Raw genomic sequence first — 24,815 nt, 5'->3', positions numbered from 1 at the left:
TCTTCCGTTTCGCAAACTCAATTTCAGGTAAACAACGGTAAAATTCACCAAGTTCTCCCTCTCTGTGCTTCTCTTTCAACAAGTCATGTGCTTGCAAATCGGTAAGCTCCAATTGTAGTTCAAGTGGCACGTCATGAATGCTGCAATAAATCGGATTTGGAACACAAGAATTTCATTCTCAATTTTGTCAAAACCTGAAAATCTCTCGAAAAAAATTGTTTCTTAAAGTCGCGAATATTTTCTTTTTGAGAAAATCGAGGCTGACATCTTCGAGGATTGCTGTGCGAAACTCTTTGAAACAGTGGAAATGAGAAAAGATTTTTCTTCCATTGTGCTTCCAACAATGACAGCTTTCTCCCAGATTCCCTGAGGATTCTGTGCATATCACAGACGAGGTTATCCTTTACCTGAAGTTTCTAGTTTAATTCATTCATGTGGGATGTGATGTCTACCAGAATTTACAACTTCTTCAGCCAGGTAGGCTCTGACAGATTTGAATCAGCTCTATCTTTTTCAATTAGAAAAATGTCTATTTCGGTTCGGAGCGTGTAAAAACGAAGCCACCTGATTGCTGTATGACGAGGCAAGCTACAGAATTCACAGTCAATTTCTTAGAGAAGAGCCCGGAACTGGCGGTGATTGAGGGCATGTTCCCGAATAAACTTCACAGCGGAAACGACTGGTTTCAATACACAAAAAACATCCAAGTCTTTCTCGCAGAGTACTTGCCGATGTACGCTGCTGTTTGAAAAATGTGAAACACCAAGATCGAGAGATGTGACCGCAATGATATTTATTAATACGATTAGGGACATGACACTATACATTTGACTAGCATTACAGACCTGTAGATGCCCTGTGACTGGAAATTCAGCACGGAGTAACGCCACCACGTGCTCCAATCAGGGCCGCTGCATGGAAACAAAGAGCTCCTGAATACGCTGCTGAGGAATACTCTGTCACACAGTTTGTAGATATCAACTGGAGTGCAGGAGGACCTGAACGTACAAGAAGAATTCTTGCACATCAAAAAATGGTTCAAATGGCTCTGCCGGCCGAAGTGGCCGTGCGGTTAAAGGCGCTGCAGTCTGGAACCGCAAGACCGCTACGGTCGCAGGTTCGAATCCTGCCTCGGGCATGGATGTTTGTGATGTCCTTAGGTTAGTTAGGTTTAACTAGTTCTAAGTTCTAGGGGACTAATGACCTCAGCAGTTGAGTCCCATAGTGCTCAGAGCCATTTGAACCATTTTTGAACCAAATGGCTCTGAGCACTATGGGACTTAACTTCTGAGGTCATCAGTCCCCTAGAACTTAGAACTACTTAAACCTAACTAACCTAAGGACATCACACACATCCATGCCCGAGGCAGGATTCGAACCTGCGACCGTAGCGGTCACGCGGTTCCAAACTGAAGCGCTTAGAACCGCTCGACCTCACCGGCCGGCTCTTGCACATCCCCACCCCCACATACGGTCGGCGTTGCCCTACTGAAATATGGCACGTGGAACGGCATGCACGAGGGCAGTGCTTGGGCTGTAAAACCTTCCTGACGTAGGAGGCGAGATTGCGCGTTACAGGCAATGGTGCCGCAAACCATCACACTTGACGTTTGTCAGTTATGCTGCTCAATAACACAGTATTCCCGATTGCGTTCACCATTGCGGCGTCGAACGCGTATGCTGCTCTCACTGTAGGACAAGTTGAAGCATTTTGCCACTCAGCACGCCAGTGTCGGCGCTGACGTGCGCATTGCAGAGTGAGGCGCCGGTAAGTTCTGGACAATGGAAGTGGACGCAATGGCATGCGTGTCGCAAGTCCAGCCCGCAGGAGACGGCGTCAGACCGTCGAACCAGACATGTCCACACCCGTTGCAGTACTCCAACGACGCGCCAACACTGTGGAAGAAGATGTTCTATTCGTTATGATCAAGCGGACTAGATGGCGGTAATCTCGCGCTGTGGCCACATTGTGTCGCCCATTACCCTGTCGACGCTGCATCCGGCCCAATTCTCTCCCTTGGTTTTCCACATACTGTTGAAACAGCATGTCGTGTGCGACCCGCTGTGTCACGGAACGACAGACCCCCCCCCCCCCGTCCCCCCCACCCCCACCCCCACCCCCACCCCCACCCGAGATCAATCATTCTGCCCCATTCGAACGCACTCTCATGCCGATATTCCACCCTGTGATGTCTGCGAAGCACAGAGCGCTTGGTTATAGTTTACACTTCGGATGGAAATGTCGTGTGGCTAGGGCCTTCCGTCGGGTAGACCGTTTGCCTGGTGCAAGTCTTTTGAGTTGACGTCACTTCGGCGACTTGCGTGTCGATGAGGATGAGATGATGACGATTAGGACAACACAACACCCAGTCCCTGAGGGGAGAAAATCTCCGACACAGCCGGGAATTGTACCCGGGCCCTGAGGCTTGACATTCCTTCGCGCTGACCACACAGCAACCGGGACGGACTCCAATTCGGGTGTCTACTTCGCATCGACTGAGCGTAGCGGAAGACCGACCTGTCCGGTCACACGAAAGAGGGCGTTGTTGGGCCTACGTGGACTCCACCTCACTGTCATTTACATCATTTATTATGGGACTGCTGTACCAAACGTTCAATGACTCTGACTGTTTCACTTTTTACGAACAGCAGTGTATGATGTAGCATATAAACAGTATGCACGGAATCTGAAAATATTTCACTGAGTTCTGATCTGCCCCTGCAGACCCTGCCTCAGGCAAGCCATGTCTTTTTTTTCCTCCGTCGACTGTAACACCTCGAAGCTGATCCCATTGAAGGTTATAGTCTTGCAAAGTTTTTTGCAATTCCATGATCAGTCTTTTCACTTGTTGATCCATGCGTGCTGCAAACGGACGCCAGCTCTTACGTTATCTGAAAACCTAAACTGACACCATGAACACGAGAAGCTGAACTTGAAAGATCTGTGGATCCACACAACACCAGAAAATACCATAAGAAGTTCCTAGCTTCCTCGTGCATCTGCAGCACTTTGTTCTCTCCAGTTAACTTCATTCTCCAAAGAAGTGAAGTTGCCGAGAGATTGACACTTCCAAAGAAATCGGATTTCTTAGGAGATACGTCATTTCCTGCTTCCATCATACATCATATCCAACCGATTTTCCTCGTTCTGCCATCTTGTGCACCATTTTGTAACTTGCACGATTGACAGATTCATTTCCAGCAATCATTTACGTGAAGAGATTTTCTTGAGTTTCTAAATTACGTTTCATGGATCCATATTTCTCGGAGTGCAGCTTTCCACAAAACTTTGAATATTTTGATACAGGTTATTTTTGTAGTTGTACCGAACTCTGTACTCTTTCAAAACGGCAACACTTCCAAGCCATCTAACTCATGTAGTTTTCTGGTCCTTTGTGTCCACAGACAAGCAGTTTACTTACCATTCTTCATTGAAGACGCGACGCTGAACGTCCACTTTCTTTCAAGACACTGAATTATAAACATTATTAAAGTCTTGGGATGGCGCGAAATAAGTGAAAATTACAATAAACAAGAATAGCTAGATACAATAACTTAGTACTGAATGCAATAAATTCAATGCACATGGATGCCAGGAGGTCTCCGTGTGTACAACAAAAAAGAATATCGGTGTGTGTGAAGATCTCCTAGCATCCAAAAATAATACTGAAATTTAAACTGTATCACAATGTCTCGTGTTACGTACGTTTTATCAAGCAAATTGAAGTGGAGTTATCGGGCCTGATTAACTGACGTAGTTTGGTGACTTCTGCGTTAAGTAGAACAGTGACTGCGAGAGGTGAGCTGCTAATGCAGTTCTTAAATACGAAAGATAAAGTGACGTGGAAATACGCCGAACTGTCTCTGTTTCTGGCAGCAGTTCACCTAATGTACACGGTGTAGCTGAATTCACTTTGCAGACTTTGAAGACACGGCCCTTACGTCAAAACAAGAAAAAGTGTCCAACAAACATGAGCTCTAAAGTGCATAACTTGAGAGGTATGAGGATTTGTTCATCTTCGATACTGTGAAATAAATCTCTTCTACTGCATGCTCTTTGCTTTCCTTATTTTGGGAAGAGATAGTACGGATCAAAATAAGAAAAGAAGTGCAATAAACCGGATTTAAAACGCATACGAGGAGAGGTATGATCACTTGCTCATCTACGCTGCTTTGAAACATATCTCCTCTATTCAACAAGTGCCCATCGCTCTTAAAGTATCTATTTTAGATCCCATGTTCACTGGACATTTTCCCCTTGTTTGGGTCCATATAACCTCCTCCCAAAATTGGAAAACAAATAGCTTGCAATAGACGAGATATGCTTCACAATATCGAAGGTGAAGAAGTGCTCATAACTCGTAATGTAGCATTGCGCAGCCCATTTTTAGAGGACATGTTCTCTTCTTTTGGTACCGTATACGTAACCTGAACTCAAAGAGTCTGAAAGGAATTTAGTTACATCCTGTATAACATTAATGGTCAAAAGTAAAATAAAGATGAACTATTTCAATACAGAAAGGTCTTGTCTAAACTTTTTCCGTGTTCTTTTTAACATTGAAAATTACACCTTTAGGTTACTCATATTAACTGCAATTGTTGTTTTATTCTTTTTGACACATGTTGTGTTTCTTTCTATGCGAACTACGGAAGACTACAAAACGTTTGTCCCCGTACAGGTAACTGGAGCAGTGTATTATCTGTAAAGAATTAAACTAATATTTGTTGTACAATTTGTTACATGTTTACCAGGATGAGATGCATCGCAAGAATTCATAGCCAGATTCCTACTGACAGCTCATCCTGTCATCCCACGTTGCTGTTGTGAAGACATTCTACACTCCTGGAAATTGAAATAAGAACACCGTGAATTCATTGTCCCAGGAAGGGGAAACTTTATTGACACATTCCTGGGGTCAGATACATCACATGATCACACTGACAGAACCACAGGCACATAGACACAGGCAACAGAGCATGCACAATGTCGGCACTAGTACAGTGTATATCCACCTTTCGCAGCAATGCAGGCTGCTATTCTCCCATGGAGACGATCGTAGAGATGCTGGATGTAGTCCTGTGGAACGGCTTGCCATGCCCTTTCCACCTGGCGCCTCAGTTGGACCAGCGTTCGTGCTGGGCGTGCAGACCGCGTGAGACGACGCTTCATCCAGTCCCAAACATGCTCAATGGGGGACAGATCCGGAGATCTTGCTGGCCAGGGTAGTTGACTTACACCTTCTAGAGCACATTGGGTGGCACGGGATACATGCGGACGTGCATTGTCCTGTTGGAACAGCAAGTTCCCTTGCCGGTCTAGGAATGGTAGAATGATGGGTTCGATGACGGTTTGGATGTACCGTGCACTATTCAGTGTCCCCTCGACGATCACCAGTGGTGTACGGCCAGTGTAGGAGATCGCTCCCCACATCATGATGCCGGGTGTTGGCCCTGTGTGCCTCGGTCGTATGCAGTCCTGATTGTGGCGCTCACCTGCACGGCGCCAAACACGCATACGACCATCATTGGCACCAAGGCAGAAGCGACTCTCATCGCTGAAGACGACACGTCTCCATTCGTCCCTCCATTCACGCCTGTCGCGACACCACTGGAGGCGGGCTGCACGATGTTGGGGTGTGAGCGGAAGACGGCCTAACGGTGTGCGGGACCGTAGCCCAGCTTCGTGGAGACGGTTGCGAATGGTCCTCGCCGATACCCCAGGAGCAACAGTGTCCCTAATTTGCTGGGAAGTGGCGGTGCGGTCCCCTACGGCACTGCGTAGGATCCTACGGTCTTGGCGTGCATCCGTGCGTCGCTGCGGTCCGGTGCCAGGTCGACGGGCACGTGCACCTTCCGCCGATCACTGGCGACAACATCGATGTACTGTGGAGACCTCACGCCCCACGTGTTGAGCAATTCGGCGGTACGTCCACCCGGCCTCCCGCATGCCCACTATACGCCCTCGCTCAAAGTCCGTCAACTGCACATCCGGTTCACGTCTACGCTGTCGCGGCATGCTACCAGTGTTAAAGACTGCGATGGAGCTCCGTATGCCACGGCAAACTGGCTGACACTGACGGCGGCGGTGCACAAATGCTGCGCAGCTAGCGCCATTCGACGGCCAACACCGCGGTTCCTGGTGTGTCCGCTGTGCCGTGCGTGTGATCATTGCTTGTACAGCCCTCTCGCAGTGTCCGGAGCAAGTATGGTGGGTCTGACACACCGGTGTCAATGTGTTCTTTTTTCCATTTCCAGGAGTGTACTTGCCTGATGCCAAAACTGTCCCTCAAAATAATGTATCAAGATCTAACAACGATGCCAGAAGGCAATCTGCATCAGGTTTTTGGGATGGCTATCAAGCATCTACGGATGAATGCCTGGACGAAGACTAAGAGGTCCATCTCAACGAAATTCATTTAGGTTAATTCCTCGTAACAATTTTAAAAAAATAATGTGTTGTCAACTTATTTATAAAAGAGGAAGACACCATACTGATTATTGTATTGAAACAAAACAATTAACAAGACTTAGGCTGTGTACTTGAAATAAATATGTACGAATGCAGAAAGAGATCTGAATTTCCACTTTAAAATAAGCATAATAACATGCAATCATGTATATGTTTGTGCACTGTGTTCGTTCTCTTATGTATTGCTTCTGAAAAAAATTATTTTAAACGAAAAATGTATTAGAAAGAAATTTTCATTCAGAGTGCGTATGGTGACATGTACAGACAAACATTTATGTTCGTGTCTGATGAACTTTATAGCAAAACTACGTGGTAAGGATGAAAAACTGAGACTCTCCACGTATTAGCAGCATTATGTTTTCAATGTAAATACTTTTTTTCCTCATGTCTGCCTCTTAGTTGTAAGAATTAATATGTTCTCCTCTTGTCTTTGTCATATAACTGCTTCGCATTTCAAGAGATTTCGTCAAAAGACTGAATGTTAACAGCAATAGTCAAAGAAATTTCAGATTTAAATCTCAGACTTTTGAAATGCAGAAATGATGTCATTTTTGCATAACAAGTATAAAGAACTCTACAGATAACGAGTTTAGCTTTCTATACTTTAAATTTAAAATCTCTGCCTTTCTAATGCAAAATAGTGTTTCCTAGTCGGAGGCTGAACGATACATGATCATTTAAATTTTGTATGGAAGAAAGAAGGTAAATAAAGTATCAAAAAATTAAGAAAACGTAAGGAAAAGACACATTATTGAGGAAATACAGGGTGTTCCAGAAGAAACTGTCAGTATTCAAACGTATGACAGGAACGATTTTTCGAAGCAAACAATTCTAGTAAACATGGGTTCTAAACTGCATACCTTAAGAACTATGAGCACTATTTCATCTTCGATACTGTGATACAAATCTGTTCTACTGCAAGCTCTTTCCTTTCCATAGTTTGGAAGCGGATAGTGTGGAGCACAACAACAAAAAAATTGTCTAGTAAAAATAGGCTCTAAAACCAGTACCTTAAGAGCTATGCGCACTTCTTCAGTAGAAAAGATGTTTCACTGTAGCGAATATGAACAATGCTAACAACTCTTACGGTATGCACTTTACAGCCCATGTTTACTAGACAGTTTTTTTCTTGTTTTGGTTCGAACTACCACCTCTTAAAACATGGAAGGCAAAGAACTTAAAATAAAAGAGATTTGCTTCACAGCATTGAAAATGAAGAAGGTATGCGTTTTAGAGTCATGTTTTCTAGACCTTTTTGCTCTGAATGATTGATGCTGTCATACAGGGCTATTACAAATGATTGAAGCGATTTCATAAATTCACTGTAGCTCCATTAATTGACATATGGTCACGACACACTACAGATACGTAGAAAAACTCATAAAGTTTTGTTCGGATGAAGCTGCACTTCAGGTTTCTGCCGCCAGAGCGCTCGAGAGCGCAGTGAGACAAAATGGCGACAGGAGCCGAGAAAGCGTATGTCGTGCTTGAAATGCACTCACATCAGTCAGTCATAACAGTGCAACGACACTTCAGGACAAAGTTCAACAAAGATCCACCAACTGCTAACTCCATTCGGCGATGGTATGCGCAGTTTAAAGCTTCTGGATGCCTCTGTAAGGGGAAATCAACGGGTCGGCCTGCAGTGAGCGAAGAAACAGTTGAACGCGTGCGGGCAAGTTTCACGCGTAGCCCGCGGAAGTCGACGAATAAAGCAAGCAGGGAGCTAAGCGTACCACAGCCGATGGTTTGGAAAATCTTACGGAAAAGGCTAAAGCAGAAGCCTTACCGTTTACAATTGCTACAAGCCCTGACATCCGATGACAAAGTGAAACGCTTTGAATTTTCGGCGCGGTTGCAACAGCTCATGGAAGAGGATGCGTTCAGTGCGAAACTTGTTTTCAGTGATGAAACAACATTTTTTCTTAACGGTGAAGTGAACGGACACAATGTGCGAATCTGGGCGGTAGAGAATCCTCACACATTCGTGCAGCAAATTCGCAATTCACCAAAAGTTAACGTGTTTTGTGCAATCTCACAGTTTAAAGTTTACGGCCCCTTTTTCTTCTGCGTAAAAAACTTTACAGGACACGTGTATCTGGACATGCTGGAAAATTGGCTCATGCCACAACTGGAGACCGACAGCGCCGACTTCATCTTTCAATAGGATGGTGCTCCACCGCACTTCCATCATGATGTTCGGCATTTCTTAAACAGGAGATTGGAAAACCGATGGATCGGTCGTGGTGGAGATCATGATCAGCAATTCATGTCATGGCCTCCACGCTCTCCCGACTTAACCCCATGCGATTTCTTTCTGTGGGGTTATGTGAAAGATTCAGTGTTTAAACCTCCTCTACCAAGAAACGTGCCAGAACTGCGAGCTCGCATCAACGATGCTTTCGAACTCATTGATGGGGACATGCTGCGCCGAGTGTGGGAGGAACTTGATTATCGGCTTGATGTCTGCCGAATCACTAAAGGGGCAAATATCGAACATTTGTGAATGCCTAAAAAAACTTTTTGAGTTTTTGTATGTGTGTGCAAAGCATTGTGAAAATATCTCAAATAATAAAGTTACTGTAGAGCTGTGAAAACGCTTCGATCATTTGTAATAACCCTGTATTTATAAATACTGACAATGGCTCCTGGGATACTATAGTGACAAAGACTAGCTAACCGGCAACACACTTTGCCTCGTTTGAGAATTATTTGTTACGTTAACGATCTGTGGTAACGTCGCACTTCACATGGCATCCCTGTACGCATTTGGAGGAACTGACAGTCGTTGCGATACCATAATTCGTACCACAGCTGTCATGATGAAAACTACATTGCCTAGATAAATAAATCTGCAATCATCTCTATTGCCAGTGTAGGAACGCTGAGCGGTGACGCCTACAGCTGAAGTGGTGATGGAGGAATTGCAACAGGAGGGCGAGTGGCCTCGATTGGGCCTAACTGCTCTATTAGGCGGGCCAGTGGGGTCAGTCGCTGCTAGGCAACGACGCGCAGCGCATCGCTTCGCACAGTCGGCTCCACTGCTTTGGCCCCGCATAAGGGTACGTATAGTTTGTGCTGCAGCACGTTCCGATTTTCGCGGCATATCCCGATTTCGAGGAGTATCGCGAACCGCCCCACGTAAGCCTTCCACGGGACACCATACGTTCCAACTTTTAGGCACTGCTAACGATAGGAAATGGAATGCGTATTCACTTAAAAAATGGTCAAGTACATCAATGTTCCGAAATGAGTTTCTGTACCCATCGAACAAGAAATCATTTGCCAGGGGGTCGTCGTCAACCGATGAACTGAAGGAATGCCTCATTGCACACCAGAAATTATTTCTACAACGCGTGGCTTCCGTTTCTGTTTTATTACAGCCACGCCGCTGTATTCTGAACAATGTGTAAGTCTCTGCCCCCCCTCTCGGCCAATGAGTGGTCGCGACTGCTCTTACAACTACTACCTTTTCATTCCACGGTGGTGACAGCCTCTCTCGGGCGCCCCCCCCCCCCCCCCCCCCACCCCCACCCTTGTTAGTTTCGCTCTTTCGCTTTTAGTAAGAAGTAAAATCGGGGAGGCACATGGCTCTAAATGAGTAAAACACGAACACCCAGTCTGCGGGCGGAGGAAATGCCCGACCCGGGCGGGAATCGAACACGGAAACCCGTATCGAGAGGCAGCAATGCTAACCACTTTTTTTCTCATTTTGTTTTATATTGCTCGTTGAATTTATTCGGGGCGGACGTCCGATAACACCAGTTCAGGTTCTTCGTTGATCCTTTCACTCTCTTTTTTACTACAGAGGGTAGCTAACCCTTTGCGAGAACACACTGAGCTACCGTGCAGGAGTCACTAAGCCACGAGCTGAGGACGTTCAGTTCATTCGGTCGGTTTAAATACGACTGGTAGGTAATTTATCGACTACGTATCTATTTCGAAACACGATAAATGCAAACACTTTGATGGCTCTGAGCACTATGAGACTTATCTTCTGAGGTCATCAGTCCCCTAGAACTTAGAACTACTTAAACCTAACAAACCTAAGGACATCACACACATCCATGCCCGAGGCAGGATTCGAACCTGCGACCGTAGCGGTCGTGCGGTTCCTGACTGTTGCGCCTACAACCGCTCGGCCACCCCGGCCGGCAACAAACCCTTTCATCAGAGCTCGTTCCGTATATTAATTAATTACAGCAGAAAGTCTAAATATCAGTCAATCTTATTAGTATTCTCATAAATTCAAAGCACACTATTCTTTATTAAGCGTATGTTACTTCGTATTTTATCCAGTAGAGCGCGTTTCTTTTCGCATTAAGGCTTTATTAGTAGGCAATCTAATTAATCATAAATGTCATAAATACAAATGAAAAATCCAATTTCATTTTCTTCCATTTTTTTACTACTAGACTAAAGTTCATACTTTCTATGAACAGAACAGTACCCTCGAGCATGGTACATTTGTACCAGTATATGATGAACACAACAGTAACTTTCAGTTTACTTGTACCAGTGCAGCAGTTTGTTCAATAATATGTTATTAGATCTCTCTTCTACAAAAAAAAAAAAAAAAAAAAAAAAAAAAAAAAAAAAAAAAAAAAACTTCTGACTTTTTACAAATGAATTAACGTATTAAATACGTGACATTAAGCGATAAATAGTTAAGGAAACGTTTGAAATTACGTTTCAAGTTCGTTGGCAATTGCTAAGTGCTCTCGTTATCAAACGCCGAATCAGTATAGTATGCGAAATTTGCGCTCCGCTTTAAGCAAACCCTAGTTTTTGCAAGCTTCTCAATATCTCTTGAATTATGTGTAGTACAATGATATAATTATGCACATACTTTCGATTATATATGTGGATACTGTCTGCCAAATTTGTTGCGAATGCTGTTAGTTGTAGTAGTAGTAGTACACTACTGGCCATTAAAATTGCTTCACCAAGAAGAGATGCAGATGATAAACGGGTATTCATTGGACGAATATATTATACTAGAACTGACATGTGATTATATTTTCACGCAATTTGGGTGCATAGATCCTGAGAAATCAGTACCCAGAACAACCACCTCTGGCCGTAATAACGGCCTTGGTACGCCTGGACATTGAGTCAAATAGAGCTTGGATGGCGTGTACAGGTACAGCTGCCAATGCAGCTTCAAGACGGTACCACAGTTCATCAAGAGTACTGACTGGCTTATTGTGACGACCCAGTTGCTCGGCCACCATTGATCAGACGTTTTCAATTGGAGAGAGATCTGGAGAATGTGCTGGCCAGGGCAGCAGTCGAACATTATCTGTTTCCAGAAAGGCCCGTACAGGACCTGCAACAAGCGGTCGTGCATTATCTTGTTGAAATGTAGGGTTTCACAGGGATCGAATGAAGGGTAGAGCCACGGGTCGTAACACATCTGAAATGTAACGTCCACTGTTCAAAGTGCCGTCAATGTGAACAAGAGGTGACCGAGACGTGTAACCAATGGCACCCATACCATCACGCCGGGTGATACGCCAGTATGGCGATGACGAATACACGCTTCCAATGTGCGTTCACCGCGATGTCGCCAAACACGGATGTGACCATCATGATGCTGTAAACAGAACCTGGATTCATCCGAAAAAATGACGTTTTGCCATTCGTGCACCCATGGTCGTCGTTGAGTACACCATCGCAGGCGCTCCTGTCTGTGATGCAGCGTCAAGGGTAACCGCAGCCATGGTCTCCGAGCTGATAGTCTATGCTGCTGGAAACGTCGTCGAACGGGGTGCAGATAGTTGGTGCCTTGCAAACGTTCCCATCTGTTGACTTAGGGATGTGGCTGCACGATCCGTTACAGCCATGCGGATAAGGTGCCTGTCATCTCGACTGCTAGTGATACGAGGCCGTTGGGATCCAGCACAGCGTTCCGTATTACCCTCCTGAACCCACAGATTCCATATTCTGCCAACAGTCATTGGATCTCGACCAACGCGAGCAGTAGTGTCGCGAAACGATAAACCGCAATCGCGATAGGCTACAATCCGACCTTTCTCAAAGTCGGAAACGTGATGGTACGCATTTCTCCTCCTTACACGAGGCATCACAACAACGTTTCACCAGGCAACGCCGATCAACTGCTGTTTGTGTATGAGAAATCTGTTGGAAACTTTCCTCATGTCAGCACGTTGCAGGTGTCGTCACTGGCGCCAACCTTGTGTGAATGCTCTGAAAAGCTAATCATTTGCATATCACAGCATCTTCTTCCTGTCGGTTAAATTTCGCGTCTGTATCACGTCGTCATCGTGGTGTAGCAATTTTAATGGTCGGTAGTGTAATAATGAAGTAGTAGTGAACTGAAACGTCATGGCCGGTGCTGAGGTCTGACTGCATGAACAGCAAAAATGTAATACGCGGTATTTTTTTTTTTCTTTTATCATTTTGTGTGGAGTGTTAAGTTTGTTGCAAGTCGTTAAGCTCTCTCATTCTCAAATTTGGATGAATAAAGTTCGGGTATTGGCACGTCGTAAATTATATTGCCTCAAGACGTACACAGTTCCTAACCGTAAAACTTGTCTTACTGCGTTAAAACTGTAACATCTGATTGTACATTTTAAAGAGGAATACTGAAAACTAAATTTTTGCTGCACCTGGAAGACATTAGGTAGCCAAACTGAAACTGGGATTGGGTTAACGTGCCCTAAATTAGCCGCTTAGAAATATATTGTAGTTACATTCCAAAGGACTTATAATTTACATCAGTTTTTTTTTATTTTGTGCCTCGGCTTTTATATTCCTGTTGACCCTGTTTTTTTGAACTACCACTCCCCATTTCCGATTTTCTGCAAAGTGGATCTGGCAAAAATTAGTATAGTCCAGCATTCTCTCCTGGAGCTGACGTCTCACTCAAGAGAACTTCAGAATCTGTGGATTCCTCCGATGGCCGGCGTCGACCGAAGACGATCGATCTTTTCAAAGCAACACGTTAGTATGTGCTCGGCATAAGTGCAGTCGATCTCAATGCCCAACTCTGCCGACACCGGACGACGGTCGGCGGAACTTAAATCAGTTTGTTTTCTTCGCCTGAATTGACCGACGGACGTTCCCTCATGCAAAACATCAATTGTGAGGAATGTTTAGTGCAAGAAAGAAGGAGTCTGTGGCATCCGGAGGATGAGAAAGATAATAATAGGGCTGTGTCTCAGAATCTACGGTCTGAAATCGTTATTTTATTCGAAACCACAAGTTTCGAACAACTTAAAAAAATATTGAACGATACCTTATCCTAGACTAAGCATGTTGTATGAATGCCCGCCCCTTTCAGGCTCATATTATACTTAATTCAGACTGTCATCTGCAGCACAGGAAAAATCGTTATCAGAAGTTTTAGGCCTAGATTATAGCCTCGCAACATTATGTGTTCAAGTGAGGAGGATGACGTGTGTCCATTTTAATGCTTAAAATTTCTGTTGTGGATCTTCTTTGTGTTGTCGAAAGTGGGCATTAGCTGTCTACGAGTTATTGTTACTGCTTACTGGCGTTTACATGCCAGGAGGGAGGCGATTCTGTTACATGAAGTGGTTTGCAAATGTGGTATGAGTTTCCACTTCTCAGAGCTTTAGGCGTTCACGGTATTATGTTCTGTAATTTATTTTTGTACACTGGATAACACAGTGAACGTGTGTCTTCTTTGAAATCCCGTAATTGTCTCCCATTGCGAAGCAGAATTATGAAATTTGGCTCAAAGATAATTAAAACGTACCTCTATAGTGGTACAAAAGTGTGGTACCCTCGACGTAACCCTCGGGCTCAGCGACACTTCAAACAGCAAAGCGTCGACACATGCAAAAAACGGTCACAGCTCAGAAATTAACGTGAGGTATAAAGTGGCTTACTGACGTTACGATATCAAATTTCGCCAAAATTATGCCAAACCGCACGGTGGGTAGGCCGCCATGCCCACTCTTAGCCACATTTCACTCCTTCTCTTGACACCTCTCCGATGAAAATCGAAACCACGACGGCCAGAGTTGAAAGCCCGCAGTTCGCCTATGGGTGCCTCGCCGAAAACATTTTAGTATCGCCGCTCAGAAGCAACGCAAAAAACCCAGAAGACTGCATAAAGGGGATCAAGAAACCCACATCTTCTGTTTGGGCGTTGATTCGCACACATTTCGCAGTGTAAAATGACAGTTCACCGTGCGGTGAGTAACAGGACTATATTCTTGACAACGTTGTCCCTGCTGAAACTCCCCAGATGACTGATATCTTCTCAAAGAAAAGCGTGTGGTTGCAACCACACTGAACGTAATCTGACGCCTTTGGAGTGTAGCATGACCGCAGTTATTCCCCAGTTATACAGGATGGAACCACTGGGGACTGTTCAAAAGTAATCGACGAAACTGGAAAGTGATCCAGAACAGTAAAGGGTTTTCATTCTTTTTCAGCCCTCCTGTTTCACACCTTCCTGTGGCGTGATCACGAGAGGGTACAACATTGACACATTCATGAATAAAAGCGCTAAGGCTCTCTCCAATAATGCTGTAGCGCCTGCTTGTAGGCATCGGAATCTAAGGGGAGTTGAAGGGGTTGCCTACCGTCAGGCGCTAGAGCTGAATTACAGCGCCAATCAGCTGAATGGGTATATTTTTGATGTGCTCAACAATTTGCAGGGAAGGTACCAGGCGTGTTGCCGAACTCGACGTCTTAGAGAGACCCTTTGTTCTTTTATTCACGCATTTTTCAATGTTACACTCTCTCATGATGACACAACAAGAAGGTGTGAAAAGGAGGGCTGAAAAACGAAAAATAACCTTTGCTACTTTGGATCACTTTCAAGTCTCGTCGAACGCTTTTGAAAGGTCCATAGTGGTTCCACCCTGTATACCAGTGGGAAAACTGTGGTCGTGCTACACTCCAAAGGGCTCGGATTACGTTCATGGTGTCTGGCGTCCCACGATGCTCTCAGAGAGAGATTGAATCTCTCGTGGATTGTCACCAGTGTCGAACGTTCTCAAGAACATCGTCCTGTTGTTTACCGCACTGTGAACTGTCGGTTTTAGCTGTCAGATGTGTGAGAGTGAACCCCAAGAGAAGGGGTGGTTTCTTTGACGCCCTTTACGCCACCTCTTGAGGCCTTTTCGTGTGTGCAAGTCCTCATCAAATAGCCCAACATGAACATTTCCAACTACTGATCAGTTCAGTTGGACCAGAGAATCCAGCCCACACCATTAAGGAGCCACCACTGGCTTTCAGAGTGCCTTGTTGACAACTTAGCTCCATGGCTTCTTGGGGTCTGCGCCACACTCGAATCGTACCATCGGCGCTTACCATATCAAATAGGGACCCCTATGACCAGGCGACGATTTTCCAGTCGTCTAAGGTCCAACTGCTGGCGCTGCAGGCGATGTCATTAGTAAAGGCATTCGCGTCGATCGTTTGCTGCCATAGCCCATTAACGCCAAAATTGCCTGCACTGTCCTAACGGATACGGTAGTCGTATTTCCCACATTTATTTCTCTTTAGATCACTTTATTGCTGATGAATGTACATCCATGTTCAAAATGTTCAAATGTGTGTGACTTCTTAAGGGACCAAACTACAGAGATCATCCGTCTCTAGGTTTACACACTACTTAACCTAACTTATGCTAAGAACAACACACGCACCCATGCCCGAGGGAGGACTCGAACCTCCGGCAGGGAAGGGCCGCGCAGTCAATGACATGGCGCCTCTGACCGCGCGGCCACAGCGCGGCTGTACATCCATGTATTTACAAAAATTTATAGGTTCTGCGGTTTTGCAAGTACGCGTTTGTTTAGCGTAAAATATATATAGAAGAATGTCTCCTTGTTTGTTCATAATTTATGCAAACCTACAGTTTTATTCCGATTTTCATGAAATTTTGCATACTTTACCTCCAAGGCAAGAGGAAGATCACTGTCTACATAAGTTTTCAAAATCTCACTTAAATCATGTATGTATGTAATATATAAAGGGGAAAGGTTGCTACTAGCAATTTCTAAAAGTTCTTGGCCTATTTAAATCAAATTTCTGCACGCTCCCTAATTATTGATTCGGCGGACATAGGTTATTTTTTTAGTGTACGCAGTATATAAATACATAAAGGATAAAAGGACAACAGAAGCGCTTGATCGAACACGCGGGCATGGGCGGCTGGATAGTTGGTTTGTTTACACTCCAGACGGACAACCGAAGAATATTGTGGCACCCAAGCTTTGCGGTAAGAGTTTTATTTTACGGTTTTATTCGAGTTTGGTGCAATTATATCTTTGCTGACTGTCAAAACACTTTCATTATGTTTTCGTGAAAGCTTTGAATGTAGAAACTGCTAAATCGGTATATCTTTTGAAGTAATCCGGGGTTTCTCTCACCTGCTGAGTGTAACGGTGTGTTAAGTTGTACAAAATATTGATAAACATGTGAAAAATTTGCTCATTTGGCATGTTGTTGTTGTGGTCTTCAGTCCTGAGACTGGTTTGATGCTGCTCTCTCATACAGTAAAGCTGCATGCCCTCGGGAAAAATTACGGCTGTAGTTTCCCCTTGCTTTCAACCGTTCGCAGTACCAGCACAGCAAGGCTGTTTTGGTTAGTGTTACAAGGCCAGATCAGTCAATCATCCAGACTGTTGCCCATGCAACTACTGAAAAGGCTGCTGCCCCTCTTCAGGAACCACATGTTTGTCTGGCCTCTCAACAGATACCCCTCCGTTGTGGTTGCACCTACGGTACGGCCATCTGCATCGCTGAGGCACGCAAGCCTCCCCACCAACGGCAAGGTCCATGGTTCATTTGGGGGGGGGGGGGTTCATTTGGCATATGCACTTATTTTTAGAATCAAAACATTTCTTGCAGGAAACTGAGTGTACTGAAATGATAAAAATCTTTATTTTACTGTAACATTTGAGGTACGTTATGCAATACAGTTACATTACTTTCATTTGTAATTTAAAAAGGAATCAAAGCATAATCTATAATGTAATTGTTATTACTAAACTTTTTATTTGAAATTGGTGTATATTTGCAAAGGTCAGAACTAGTACCCCTGACCCTGATTTTTACGAATGCCGCAGCTGAAGACGTATTCATTCACCGCATTCCGTTGACACCGATTATTCAAATATGCCATTCGATTTAAAGCGATTACAGTTTCCCAGACGGTTTGCATTTGCTATGATTATCAAGAAGGCATAGGGCCACTTAAATTGTGTGGCGTATATTAAACATCCCGGTCAATGTTGGGCACTGCAGCTTCTTAAATTATATTTGTGGACACATAGGTACCGATAATTCACGTACGTGAATGCTCAGAAGACCATAAAAGAGTTCGTATTTCCTCCAGTGACGACACCACACGATGTCCCTGGACTGGTGCACCACGGGCGCCCTGGTGGTTCTGGCGGCGTGGCTGCTGTGGAAGTACCTGTCGTGGAACTACAGCTACTGGCAGACACTGGGAGTCCCCTGCCCGGTGCCTTCCGTGCCGTTTGGGAACATGAAAGACGCCATACTAGGCAAGAAACATGTTTCAGAGGCCGTCAGAGACATCTATTGGTAAGTGTTGACTACTACTAAGCCTTTGTTATGCAGAGCTGTAAAATGAAGATTAACGAGTGACTGTTGCTTTATCAAATAAACAAAACGCTTTGTTAGTTACTTGCTCCACAGATCAAATTCACGATAGGCGTTATGATGCGGGACGTGTCGACAGAACAATCATAGAACACTTACATACGACGTGTGTGAGAAAAGTAACAAGACAACAGTGCGATCTATTTGGCAACGCTGTGTTGTTCCACTTGTGTAGACCGGTGTTTTCATTCGTTCCAGATGCTCAGGCCGAGTTTCAGTTCCATGCAGCCATCACGAAATTTTGGAGAGAACCATCAGTAAAGATATGTCTTTGTTGTGCGTGATGAAAATGGAACAGCGTAATATACAACTTAAATTAGAAAGAACGAACAGAAAATGTTTTGGACAAAGCGATCCAAAGACTGCGTTTCATTGGTCACTCACTAACCAAGAGACTGCCTACATTACTTCTGGTGCGTTACGACTCCCAGGACTGAACCAACGCAGCATCTCCAAATGCTCTGCCGACCCGCCGGCTGCCAGCCGTTTCTACGGACGCAGGAAGGCGCGCCGATTTTCAGAACCTCCTCGCCGGTCGACAGCACACGGCCGAACTGTTTTCTTACTTTCGGAGCTGTACAAGGATTTAAATTATATAATGTGCATTGTGATCTGCCAATCCGTTTACCACGAAAGAAGTATTTGTCTCTTTAACTTCAACTTCTGCTTGTTGAATGAATGCATCATCTATGAGTACTAAGAACTTGAGCAACTCTGGTAAGGAAGTTCATGATGTTCCCCCAACGCTAGGTAGCAAATCGAGTAGCAAATTGCCTCCAGCGAACTAGATCTGCTGCCAGGTTTTCAGCTTTCAACCCTTTCATGCCCATGCATTGAGGATCCTTTGCAAAAGCTAGTTTCCTGCTGTTACGAGGTCTTCCTTTACTTCTGTATCCATCTATTGGTTTCCGTAACAGTGTTGATCTTGGGATTCTCCACCTTTCATGTGTAGAACATGTCCCATTTACCCCGCAAGCGTCAGTCTTCTTTAAGAAACGAATTTATGCACGCTGCGTAGATCACTTTTTCTCAGGACTTCTTCATTTGAAGAGTTGTCACGATAGCTTATTTTCGGGATTCGCCTCAATCATCTTTGGTGAAAAACATTGAGTTTCTGTGATGATTTTGCTGATATTGTCTAGCTCTCAAATGCGTATGTTGCCATCGGTAGGATGATATAGGAGTACAGCCGAAGCCTCGTACACACTGACCCCCATACACTGAGGTGACAAAATTCATGGGATAGTGATATACACATAGTGATATTATCGCGTACACAAGATATAAAAGGGCCGTGCATTGGAGTAGCTGTCATCTGTACTCACTTGATTTATGTGAAACTGTTTCTGACGTGATTATGGCCGCACGACGGAAATTAACACACTTTGAACGCGGAGTGATACTTGGAACTACACTCATGCTCATAAATTAAGGATAATTGAAGAATGTGGTGCCACACAACGTGGCACAACACAAAACTGGCGCTAGTAGCGTAGGCACATAGGGAATACACACGACACAGATCTGTAAGTCCACGGTATTCGTGATACGTTGCGAAAACCGTCCCGAAACACGTGTGCTACAAAACGCCACTGTTTCCTGCGCCATGTACCCCGACATCAATATGGGATATGATCACCGTGCACACGTACACAGGCCGCACAACGGCTTGGCATACTCTGGATCAGGTGGTCGAACAGCTGCTGGGATACAGTCTCCCATTCTTACACCAGTGCCTGTCGGAGCTCCTGAAGTGTCCTAGGGGTGTGAAGACGTGTAGGGACACATGGACCGAGAGCATCCCAGACGTGCTCGATGGGGTTTAGGTCTGAAGAACAGACAGGCCACTCCATTCGCCTGGTATCTTCTGTTTCAAGGTACTCCTCCACGATGGCAGCTCGGTGGGGCCGTGCATTATCATCCATCAGGAGGAAAGTGGGACCCACTGCACCCCTGAAAAGGCGGACACACTGGTGCGAAACGACGTCCCGATCCACCTGACCTGTTACAGTTCCTCTGTCAAAGACATGCAGGGGTGTACGTGCACCAATCATACTCCCACCTCACACCATCAAACCACGACCCTTCCATACAGGTCCCTTTCAAGGGCATTAAGGGGTTGGTATCTGGTTCACGCCAGATGAAAGCCCGGCGAGAATCAATGTCCAGATTACACCTGGACTCGTCCGTGAAAATAGCCTGGGACCACTGTTCCAATGACCATGTACTGTGTTCTTGACACCAGGCTTTACGGGCTCTCCTGTGATGAGGGGTCAGTGGAATGCACCTTGCATGTCTCTTCAGTCGTCTGTAGACTCTGCGTCTGGAAACAACTGTTCCAATGGCTGCGGTAAGGTCCCGAGCAAGGCTACCTGCAATACTCCGTGGCCGTCTGCGAGCACTGATGGTGAGATATCGGTCTTTTTGTGGTATTGTACACTGTGGACGTGCCGTACTCTAGCGCCTGGACACGTTCCCTGTCTGCTGGAATCGTTGCCATAATCTTGAGATCACACTCTGTGGCACATGGAGGGCCCGTGCTCCGACCTGCTGTGTTTGACCATCCTCCAGTCGCCCTAGTATTCTACCCCTCACAACGTCATCAATGGGTTGTGTTCTTTGAGCCATTTTCAACACGCAGTCACCATTAGCACGTCTGGAAACGTCTACACACTTACTCGCTGCACCATTCTCTTACATGCACCAAGACACCTCTGTGTATGTGGACTGCTGCCAGCGCCACCGTGCGACGACCGCAGCTCAGATGCAGCGCATGGTCATACTCCGACGTGATTTAATCCCGGAAACCGTCCACCAGAGAGTTTTTTCGCCAGGTATCAGCATTATCTTTAATTTATGAGAATGAGTGTAGATGGATGTGCATTCCATTTCGGGAATCGTTAGGGAATTCAATATTCAGAGATCCAGTATCGAAAGTGCACCTACAGTGCCAAATTTCAGGCATTACCTCTCACCACGGTCAATGCAGTAGCCGACAGCCTTCACTTAACGATCGAGAGCACTGGCGACTGCGTATGGTTGCCAGTGCTAACAGACAAGCAACATTATGTGAAATAAACGTAGAAATGAATGTGGGACGTATGACTAGCGCATCCGTTAGGACAGTGTGGCGAAATTTGGCTTTCATGGGCTAAGAGAGCAGAAGACGGACGCGAGTGCCTTTGCTAGCAGCACGACGTCTCCTGCAGCGCCTCTCCTGGGGTCGTACCGTGTTAGTTGGGCCCTAGATGACTGGAAAACCGTGGTCTGGTCAGATGAGACCCGATTTCTGTAGGTGGAAGCTGATGGTAGAGTTCGAGTGTGGCTCCGACCCCCGAAGCCATGGACCTAAGCTATCAATAAGGCGCTGTGCAAGCTGGTTGTTGCTCCGTAACGGTATAATAATGGCGTGTGACGAGCGCCTCCAGTCGGGTAGACCGCTCGCCTGGTGCAAGTCTTCCGATTTGAAGCCGCTTCGGCGACTTGCGCGTCGATGGGGATGGAATGATGATGATTACGACAACACAACCCCAGTCCCCGAGCGGAGAAAAATCTCCGACCCAGCCAGGAATTGAACCCGGGCCATTAGGATTGACAGTCTGTCGCGCTGACCACTTTATTTTTTTTTTTTACAAACACTAAATGAAATGCATCCTCTGCCAAAAAGAAAGAAAACAAAAGATTTTAAAACAAATCACAAATTGAAAGGAACAGGGATGTTGTTCTTATTTATTGATTTATTTATTTTCAAGAAGGATCACTCTGTTAAAAGGAACATATAGACCATTTCATCGTATAGTATGTGCATTACATAGTGAGTGGTGAGAGAAGCGTGAGGTTCATCATCAGCCGTCAAATGTGCACACCGACTGCACCCGGCACATTCCAACTGCGTGGGGGGTCAAGGAAGACTGCCTGAAGATAATTGGCAAAGGTTTTCCGATAGTGGGACCATCTATGAACCTCACTGTGGGCTTGCTGCAAGAAATACCAAAAGTCAAGTCGCGACGTGGCAGTATCCCCATAGAGGTACGCGATCGTCCAACCTTTGATCCAGATGATCGACTGTGATTTAGTCGCCGGAAAGTAGTCACTCTCCGGATGTAAGAAGGAAGCAGGTGTAATATGTTGCGGGGTCACACGGATGTAGCAAGCCACCATCTGTCTTCCTAGGAGCCAGACGTCCTCCACCGCGATACAAGTTAAGCGGTGATGGTCGTCATCCACTTGGTGACATTTCGGGCATAGTGGAGTGTCCACTAGTCCAATTGCATGGAGCCGTTGGTGGGTGTTGAACTTGCCACAGGCGACAGAGAACCACAGTGCCCGAACGAAGGTAGGAAAGAATTTTTGGTGCACATGTCTCCAAATCTTCGGCCAATACAACCTGGGGTGTTTCAGTTCAATTACATTACAACTTATCCGTCGTAGCAGCCAAACATAAAAATCCTTCGCGCATGGCGGTCTCGTGCGCGGAAGCTCGCCTCTGATATAACTAAGTTCCACGATAAATGTTGAGACATGCGCAAAATGTGGCGTAATGTTGCCCACCGCCACCGGAGGTGTGAGGGACGCTGGAACCAGGAGATCCAGTAGGCGGGATGTAAGGGAATCACGCCCGCTACGCCATTGCTTATACATTGTGGCTAGAAGGAGCGCCGTCGCACGGCAGTGAACATTCGTAAGTCCGAGTCCCCCCTTGTCCGTAGGGAGAGTGAGCGTTTCGTATCGCACCTTGAGGGGCGATCCAATCATCACGAAATAGCCTAGTGCTGATTGAAGTCGACGTCCGAGCGTGAGTGGTAGGGGCAGGATCTGCGAAATATGTACCATTCGAGAAACCACATAAGTGTTCAGGTACTCGACTCGCTGCAAAGGATCAAGGCGCCGTAGGAGATGTTGTCGGACCATGGTACGTGTTGTCTGTAACATACGTCGGTAGTTAACTGCTGCAGTATGTTTTACAGATGAGGTAAAGTCTATGCCGAGATAGCGGAATCGTTGCACATAAGGAAACGGACTGATTTCTTCCGGCGTAAGGCCCCTTCCCACCGGCATCGCCGCCGATTTGTTCATGTTCACTGCACTACCCGCCGTCACACTGTGGTCCAACAACAGTTCAAGGACCGTCTTCACCTCTTCCTCAGAACGAACGAGCAGCAGGAGATCGTCCGCATAGGCACGACAAAATGGTTCAAATGGCTCTGAGCACTATGGGACTGAACTGCTGAGGTCATTAGTCCCCTAGAACTTAGAACTAGTTAAACCTAACTAACCTAAGGACAACATCCATGCCCGAGGCAGGATTCGAACCTGCGACCGTAGTGGTCTCGCGGTTCCAGACTGCAGCGCCTTTAACCGCACGGCCACTTCGGCCGGCTTAGGCACGACATTTGAAGGTGTAGCCCCGTAGTTCCACCCCAGAAAGAGAATTGGTGAGCCTCCCAATTAATGGTTCCAACGCTATTGCGAACAGCAGCATCGAAAGAGGGCAGCCCTGGCGAATGGATCGTAGAATTTGAATGGGCCCTGCTATACGCCCATTAACCTGTACCAAGGATTGTGCGCCCCCGTAAATCCTTCTAATGAGACCAGTAAAACGGTCTGGAAAACCCATTTGTTCCAGTACAGCATACAGATAGTTGTGGCGCACCTTATCAAAAGCACTGTCAAAATCAACCGCTACCATCGCCGCTTTAAGCCGGCACTCCTCCGCCAGCGCTATCACATCACGGCAGTCGCCAGTGGCTGTTTGCACATTCACCGATCCACCCGGTGTCGTCTGTTCCGGAGAGAGAACGCTACGAATTAACATACGACATCGGGACGCTAGCAACCATGCAAAGATCTTATAGTCGGCATTAAGCAGGGTGATGGGGCGATAATGTGTGACCGTAATTCCTGGCTTCGGTTTATGTACTGGCACCAGGAGGCCTTCCATAAAAGCCGGTGGAATAGGCGCATCGGAATTTAACATCTCGTTGTACATTTCCGTCCATCGCGGTGCCATTTCGTTGCGAAATTCGCGATAGAATTCAGCAGGAAGCCCATCAATGCCTGGGGACCGATTCAACGCACCTTGTGCGATCGCATCATGTACTTCCTCACAGCTAATGGCTTCCAGTAAGGTTCCCGCGGCTTCCACCGTCAGTGTACGGGAGACGGACGTGGCTATACGGTCGAGGTCATCGAAAGAGGCTGCTTCTTCCCGATAGATGTGTTGGTAATGGTCGACGAATGCAGAGACAATGTCCGCTTGACGCGTCACTCTTCGGTCTTCGCGGGTAATTAATTCCCGTACCAAAACGCGTCGTCGGTGCTTTCGTTCATTCACGACGTGGTGCATGGAAGGAATCTCGTGCCTTACCGTATCGTGACATCTGGCGCGCACCATGGTTCAAATGGTTCAAATGGCTCTGAGCACTATGGGACTCAACTGCTGAGGTCATTAGTCCCCTAGAACTTAGAACTAATTAAACCTAACTAACCTAAGGACATCACAAACATCCATGCCCGAGGCAGGATTCGAACCTGCGACCGTAGCGGTCTTGCGGTTCCAGACTGCAGCGCCTTTAACCGCACGGCCACTTCGGCCGGCGCACCATGGTTCCCTGAAGATGTTTCCGAGCTAAAGCCACTAGTTTAGCTTTTATCCTTTTGCGTTCGATCCAGATGTCCTGTCCCGGTGGGCCATCATCCAGGTCGCGCAGTG

General features: G+C 46.0%; 1 protein-coding gene across 2 annotated transcripts in view; it reads left to right on the top strand.

The window, feature by feature from the left end:
- Window positions 1-9,459: 9,459 nt before the first annotated feature.
- Window positions 9,460-24,815, top strand: part of LOC126199355 (cytochrome P450 6j1-like) — a 92,755-nt gene continuing 77,399 nt past the window's right edge. For both annotated transcript variants that reach the window (XM_049936218.1, XM_049936217.1), the window contains exons 1-2: window positions 9,460-9,531; window positions 17,814-18,025. In XM_049936218.1, coding sequence (XP_049792175.1) covers window positions 17,829-18,025 — 197 coding nt within the window. In that variant the 5' untranslated portion in view covers window positions 9,460-9,531; window positions 17,814-17,828. The remainder of the gene's footprint in view (window positions 9,532-17,813; window positions 18,026-24,815) is intronic.

This window comes from Schistocerca nitens, chromosome 8 (genome assembly GCF_023898315.1).
Source record: "Schistocerca nitens isolate TAMUIC-IGC-003100 chromosome 8, iqSchNite1.1, whole genome shotgun sequence".
Lineage (NCBI taxonomy): Eukaryota > Metazoa > Arthropoda > Insecta > Orthoptera > Acrididae > Schistocerca > Schistocerca nitens.
The sequence above is the reverse complement of the archived record's forward strand: the minus strand, read 5'-3'. Positions and strand labels throughout refer to the sequence as shown.